Here is a 7,377-nt window from a genome sequence, read left to right as displayed (position 1 = left end):
AATTTAACAAAAGAGATTGATATAGTTGTGGCCGGGTTGGCTCAGTTGGTAGAGCAGGTGCACAACTGAGAGGAGAGGTTTATGCCTCGACACAGAGGTCCAGGACTCGAGTCCGACCTGTGACGATTTCATGCATGTCTTCCCCCTCTCTCTCTCAATCATAGACAGTATATAGCTCCCAGTGCGGAAGATCCGAGCTCCATGTTTGCTTTATGCGCTTTTGAGCACTCTCATTGGAATGTACGGGGCTTCCAGCCGAACACTGTATCCAGTGTCCATCTAATACATCCATGCTCTCTCCCCTTTCTCACCTAGCTGTCCTGTCAATTGAAGGTGGAAAAAGCCCGCCACACTCCTGTACAGTTGGTGGCGGTATAAGACAAAAGTAGTTATCTGCCAAAAGAAGAGGAAGAAGAAGAAGCAGTTTTCTGTCAGCTGACAGAATTTTGTTTTGGTCCCCCTCCCTCCAGCTAAGGTCCTGCTCAGTGCTATTCATCTATTTGTGTTTCTGCGATCAGGTTGTTCTGTGACAGCTAACGGAAATGAAGAAGTTTTTCGATGGCTTTAAGAAAGACATTAAGTTTAAAACTGCGGGACCTGGGAAGAAACTAACAGAAGATACCAGGCAAATAACAAACTTCACTTTTAACTGTGGCAACAGTGCTAGAGCTAGCCGCATAGCTAGCTAGCTGTTTTACGTTGCAAAATTGAGTTAGCAAACAGCTAGCCGCTGGTAATTAATGATTATTGGGTCACTGTTAGCATCTCGCAAAGCTACCTAAAACAATGTTGACAGTGATTTTCACTGTAACGTTATGTGTTAGGTAGCATATCACGTAAATGGGCTAACGTTTACTGTTTTCCTCCGTTAGCAGCTGGATTATGTAATAACGTTAACCGTTACTCAGCCAATTTCAGCAACAGTTAATCCCCATACAAATCGTATTTAGCCAATGCTCTTAGTAACGTAAATGGACTTTTACTCGTACCTAAGCCTCCTAGCTAACTACTGACTGGAAATAGACTTGCTGTAACACTGACGTCTAGGCGTCCGTGTGCACATAAAATAGCCTAACGTCAGCTAGCTAAACTGCATATTTGTTTAAGCAATATTTGTGGCTGTTTGGAGACGAAGATTTGAGGCCCAACGTGGAGCCACAACATGTCTCTTCACTTCGCCTTTCTGTCTTCCTAACACTGTAGTAGCAAGCCCGAGGTAGTGCAGAGCAGCTCCAGTAGCAAGAATAATCGCCATGCTCCCAGTGAAGGATCCCAGATGGCTGGAGCCGCAGCCCTGGCCAGGATAGAACAGCATCAGCGGCCGAAGGTCTACACCTCTCAGGACGTCATCAGGAACCAGGGTGAGACAGAAGACCCTAATCCAACAATTGTTAACCCAAAATGAGTTGAATTCCACCCCGCCTCGCATTACATTACATACTTTTATCGAATAATGGGATGTGTATGCTTTGAGTAATGTTGTTTTATGTTATTACATGCAGTTGTCACAAAATGTTTAGGGTTGTGAGCCCTAATTTAACCTACATTTATGGGCTGACTAATGCCATAAGACTATGTCAGTTTTTAGAAAGTAATATTAGTGTCAACCCGGTACTATTATCACTGATACTATTTGTCTGATCATGTTTGGGTGCTCTCTTCTATTGTACAGACAAAATAACTACTGTAGTCTCCTCTTAAAAGCAGTTAACCACACAAAATACCTATAGGTATTACTATTTGCTTATTTGGGAAAACCTGGATTACTGGCTTTGTTTTTGTTTCTAAACACATCTGTGAATCCCTAGTCCTGATGGTCTGAGATTTTCATTAGTGCCTGCCTATGTGATCAGGTCAGAGTCTTTGGTTTTTCCAATTCACTGCTTGTAGTAAAAGTGAGGTGTTTTTTGTTCAGTATAAAAGTTTGCTTAAAGAATAACAATTTTTAGTTTTCTATTGCTTATAAAGTGTTACCAAAAAAAGACATATAATTGCATGGTTCTCTGTATTTACTTGTAGTTAAAAGAGAACTTGAGGCGGCTGCACTGGCTGAGAAAGAAAAGGCAGATACAGCAGAGGTATGTCTCTCAGTGATTTGTTAGGTTAAATCAAGGTTTTTGAAATGGCACCATTAAGATTATGCTTAGCTCACAGTGATCAGTATTTAGTCTGACAATATTTGTGATTGACCATTCTTTCCAGGGAGCCAAAGTGCCAGTGAAAGATCCCGCCTGTCTCTCAGTGTCAGGTGTGTATTTCACATGTCCGCTAACTGGAGCAACTCTAACTAAGAGTGAGAGAGAAGTACACATTAAAGAGGCCATTTTGATGGTACGTCTGAAGATATTCTCACTTGTTGTTGTGTGGTTTTAGCTTGAATTAGAATGTGTTTACAACATAATAACTTCCTCTGAATATGACTGAATGTTGTTCTAGGGAGTACTGTTGATAAAACATGTAGTCTGTTTTTACTGTCAGCGGTTTGAGGAGGATAGAGTTGAGGCCTCTGTTATGATGATCCACACATTTAACAAAGACCGAGAGAAAGTGAAGGCTGCCGTGGACATCATAAGCAAGTAAGACACTTGTGGCAGTGGCTAATCATCCTGCTGACTTTGACTTCCATTTTTTGACTTGTTTACTACTGTTGTCACAGCGTCATATCTTCAGTAACTGTATGTTTGTTCATTGTTTTGTCACCAGGTATATTGAGAACATATGTAAGAATCCCACAGAGGAGAAATACAGGAAGATTAAACTCAGCAACAAGGTGTACCAGGTGAGTTTGAAACTCAGTACTGTGGACGTCATCCCTTTGAGTATAAGCTTAAGCCTTCTTTTATATCATTCCCTCTTTTTGATTTATTTCAGGAGAAAGTTCGTTGTGTGGAGGGCAGCAGAGAGTTCCTGGAGGCCCTGGGCTTCACAAGCATTATGCTTCCTGTAGAGGGTCAAGGTAAAAGCTCCTACATTAAAGTGCCCATATTATGAAAAAATCACTTTTTTGGGGATTTGGGGTATTATTTTGTGTCTCTGGTGCTTCCACACGCATACAAACTTTGAAAAACAAACATTCATGCTGTTTTGAGTGAGAGAGGGGTTTCTGAATGTGTCCTGCCTTCAGTCTCCGGGTGAGCTGTTCAAAATCTGCACGGTTTTCTACGTCACTAGCCGAAACGAGGGGCCTAGGGGGCTAACCGTTAGCATGCTGGCGCTAGCATGCTAGCTCGTTCTCAATGGCAAAACACTGCTACAACACACACAAATTCACCCTAATCTACAAATAAATTGTATAGTACTACTTACATGTCCCTGTCCTGCAGGTATTCCACGCAAAGTTGGAAGTGCGCCCTCGTTTAGAAGAAGTCTCCTGGCTAATTCTGCCTTGGAGTTGGAGAAACCGCTAGCTAGCTCATGTAATCCTTACCTAGCTACTGCGTATGTGTGACTGACAACAAAGATGTTACAGAAGTTGAGATGTCTCACTCTGTAGCTAAAACAGAGACCTGAACACAGGGTGAAAAGAGGAGCTGCAGCAATGTGCAGTACAACAAAAATATGGCGTTTTTTGTAAATTAAACCATGTAAACCTATTCTGATACAATCTCAAATTACAATTATGAACCTGAAAATGAGCATAATATGGCCACTTTAATAAACAAGTTCCTTATCATCATTTAAACGGTCAACCTGGCTAACACAATTTTTCACCATTTGTGCTTGCCTTTCCTGGAGATCAGAGGAGGAAGAGGAGTTCCTGGTGTTACTAGAGCATAGCCCCGATGCCCTGGAGTTGATGAAGGAGAGGAGGGATCGTCTCCAGAGAGGAGAGCCGGTCAGGGCTCAGCTGGACCGACAGCCTCAAGCATTCAGATCCTCTCCCAACGCCCAACGCTTCGAGCTGCCGCCAGAATTCTACAACCTGACAGCGGAGGAGCTCAAGAGGGAGCAACAGCAGAGGTACAGACTCCTTGGTAATGGATGGTACAGTCTAGGTTATAGGAACTACACTTAGAAATTGATCCACCAGCAAACAAATTCAAATTTGATATTTAGCAAAATAACACAATTGCATTCCAGTGGCACTGTGTATTTAGATGTCGTTGACATTTTGGAGGAGACAGATCCTCTCCAAATAAACACAACATGTCTGTTGTATACACATCAAAATGCCTTGAAAAACTGTATTTTGTTTTCTCCGAGTGTCATAGTGAGGCCAGGACGTTAGAGTAAAGACCCATTTCTGATTCTCAACATCTGCATTTTCTTATTTGAGTCACGCTCTTTGTCAACGTGCGATTATGCAACCCTGATCATTGTGCTTGATTAAACATTGCACAAGCATAACTATGCTGTTGCAAAACAACCACATACATGTCTGCACATCAAACTGTTTGGGTAAAGTGTACGACACAGCTTTCCAGTCACCCGGGGGGGGGCTGTGACAGAAGAAGACAAGAGCAGATGTAATTGGCCATGATTGTTACCATCCTCCAACACACCCTTCACTAATGTATGATAGTAGACCCCTTCAGTGCTCAGTGGGTGTGCTATGCACCTCTAGCCACAAAGAATACCAAAGAGCGCATCACACACACCTCCCCGGACTGTGGTCTAGTAGTGTTTGTCCATCATTTTTGGACCATCATCCTGCACTCAATGACCTGTGTGTGTCTTGTGTGTGTTTCCCAGGAGTGAGTTGGTGGAGAAGAACGCCATGCTGCGCACTAAAGCCATGAGGGAGAAAGAGGAGCAGAGGGAGAGAAGGAAATACAACTACACCCTGCTCAGGATCAGACTGCCTGATGGAAGCCTTCTACAAGGTAAGAGCCTCTTTTTTTAAAAAAAAAAAAAAAACCCATTCAGATCAATACAAAATGAGTCAACAACCCGATCAGCCCTAATTAAAATGGATGTGAGTCAGTAAAGATGATGTCTCACCCCAGGGACCTTCTATGCGTGGGACCGGCTGCCTGTGCTGTTTGCGTTCGTACGGGAGTCCTTGGTGGACGGCTGGCAGCCATTTGAGCTCATCGCTCCTGGAGGTCAGAAACTACAAGAGGCTGAAGAAGTTGCTCTCGCAGAGTGTAATTTGGTGAGTGGAAACCAGTTTTCTCATGAAACTGGCCTACATAAATGGGCACATCTAAGATACAGATACAGTTTGGCTGGTGATATTCTTTAATTTCTCTACTGTAAACAAATTCAATGAAAAGACCAAAACCAACAATACATTGATTCTACTAACAAAACGCAGAGCATGTTTCTCTGAGTCAAAAACGGTTAAAAACATCCTTCATGCATTGTCTTAATACTGTAAATACACACGATCACAAGCACCAAATGTGTATTCATCCACTGCTGAAAATAGTCCCCAACAAATGCACTGTTTGCGCCTGTTTGAGCAATGTCTGCTAAAAACTAAAGTGCTCAGCTGTTTTAGGAAACCACTGTCTTTTTTTTAAAATGACAATGCATATTTGAGGCCAGTTTTTTTAAGAAATGCATTTAATTTAGTAGGAACAAATTTGGTCGTTGCCACAAACAGGTGAGGGTAGGCAGATGGACCAACATGTTGTTGGTTTTGGCTTTTCATGGGTTTGTTGACCATTTAAAAAAACAAACAAAAAAAACCCAAAAAAAACATTAATTTCAACACCCCTAATCAATATTGAAAATAACTGTGAGTTGCAGTCCCAATAGCAAGTGTGCCATCATCTTTTATACAATCCAGTGTTTGTATTTCCGTTTCCTGAAGTTAAAGCGCCCATATTATGCTTATTTTCAGGTTCATAATTGTATTTTAAGGTTGTACCAGAATACGTTTACATGGTTTAATTTTCAAAAAACAACATATTTTTGTTGTACTGCACAGCTCTCTCTCACTGCTGCAGATCCTCTTTTCACCTGGTCTCTGTTTTAGCTACAGAGTGAGACCTCTTTTCTTCTTCTTCTTCTGTACTATCTTTGATTGCACTTGCACATGTGCAGTAGCTCAGATGTAGATCATGTCAGCTAGCTAGCTCCATAGACAGTAAAAGAGAGGTTGTTTCTCCAACTTCGGTCAGTTACAAGGCAGGATTAGCTGGGAGACTTCTAAATGAGGGCGCACATGGAAGTAGTTCTTTTGTAGATTATGGTGAACTTGTGTGTGTTGTAGCAGTGCTTTGCTATTGAGAACGAGGTAGCATGCTAGCGTTAGCATGCTAACGCTACGAGCTAACAGTTGTGGTTAGCCAGCTCGTTTCAGCTTGTGACGTCACAAGCCGTGCCGATTTTGAACAGCTCACTTGGAGACTGAAGGCAGGACACATTCAGAAACCGTATCTCACTCAAAACAGCATGGCTGGATTTTTTTCAACGTTTGTATGCGTGTGGAAGCACCAGAGAAGAAAAGAACACCCCAAATCCCAGAAAAAGTGTTTTTTTCATAATATGGGCACTTTAAGATCAAATTGTGTCTGTGTGTTTTTAGGTCCCTGCAGCTCTGCTCACCTTCGCCTGGGATGCAGCTGTGCAGGCGGATATCGCAGCCGCAGGCGGAAAGAGCCCCGCCCTCCTCAAACCAGAGCTGTTGGAAACCATTCGGACCCTGAGCTGAGCAGACCCTCTGTCCCTGAACACTCCCTGCTACCTCCCCCCTCTGGCACTACTTACTGGGGTGGAAGTGCCCCTTACAAATGACTAGCGATGAGTTTTTTTTTTTACAAATGCTAACTTAAGTGAGTAGCAACGATAGACTAGGGGCAACTTCACCCTAATGGGCTTGTTTTGCGGATCATCCCCTTCTCTCTCCGCGTGGGGATAATGTCTCAGCAGCACATTGTACTGAAGGAAGCTCTACTAACAGATGTAAGGAGAAAGCAAGGGACTGTGTGAAGTGCTTTTTGTTGCATCCTGAATGTACATGCTGTGTAGACAACAGACTAACCAACAATCTACCAGTCAGGTATACTTCATGTGGCACGTTGAGAGACCTTGTTTTAACTGTATCAACACTTCCTCCCCTTGTTTAAAGTACACAGTGCTTCCACAACAGTTGGATTAACAGTGTGGCTGTACAGTCGCGTAAAGAAAAATTCAAAGTAATTAAGCCAAGTAAATTTGGTCCGATACTGTTGTGGACATGTATTTGGTGTCTCAGCACCTAGATTCATTCATTTTAAAAGCTGCTGGGTGTCTGTGCACCGGCTTGGACTTGAAATGCTATTTCGTTTTGTTCGGCGGTGTTGAAGTTTAAGCAGTTTTTTTCTTTTTGTCTGTCAACTGATGGATTTGATGTGATATTAGTCTGGTTGGTCCTCTGCTCTGCAGTGGCCTTGTACTCCCTGTTGTACAACAGACTTCTCTGTGATTTATTCGTATATATGTATGAGC

General features: G+C 42.6%; 1 protein-coding gene across 2 annotated transcripts; it reads left to right on the top strand.

Annotated features, from left to right (window-relative positions):
- Positions 1–448: 448 nt before the first annotated feature.
- Positions 449–7,020, top strand: ubxn6 (UBX domain protein 6). 2 transcript variants are annotated; one of them, XM_078259338.1, is made up of 11 exons: positions 449–625; positions 1,207–1,361; positions 2,020–2,078; positions 2,203–2,331; positions 2,479–2,576; positions 2,704–2,779; positions 2,872–2,956; positions 3,741–3,960; positions 4,693–4,823; positions 4,947–5,095; positions 6,476–7,020. In XM_078259338.1, the coding sequence occupies exons 1-11, from the start codon at positions 543–545 to the stop codon at positions 6,599–6,601; spliced, it is 1,311 nt and encodes a 436-aa protein (XP_078115464.1). In that variant the 5' UTR covers positions 449–542; the 3' UTR covers positions 6,602–7,020. The 2 variants fall into 2 exon arrangements, with proteins under 2 accessions (XP_078115464.1, XP_078115463.1); XM_078259337.1 differs by having other exon boundaries at positions 1,204–1,361.
- The last annotated feature ends 357 nt before the right edge of the window (positions 7,021–7,377 follow it).

The sequence above is a fragment of the Sander vitreus genome, chromosome 9, assembly GCF_031162955.1.
Source record: "Sander vitreus isolate 19-12246 chromosome 9, sanVit1, whole genome shotgun sequence".
Classification (NCBI taxonomy): Eukaryota; Metazoa; Chordata; class Actinopteri; order Perciformes; family Percidae; genus Sander; species Sander vitreus.
This window is presented reverse-complemented; position numbering and strand designations above follow the sequence as displayed.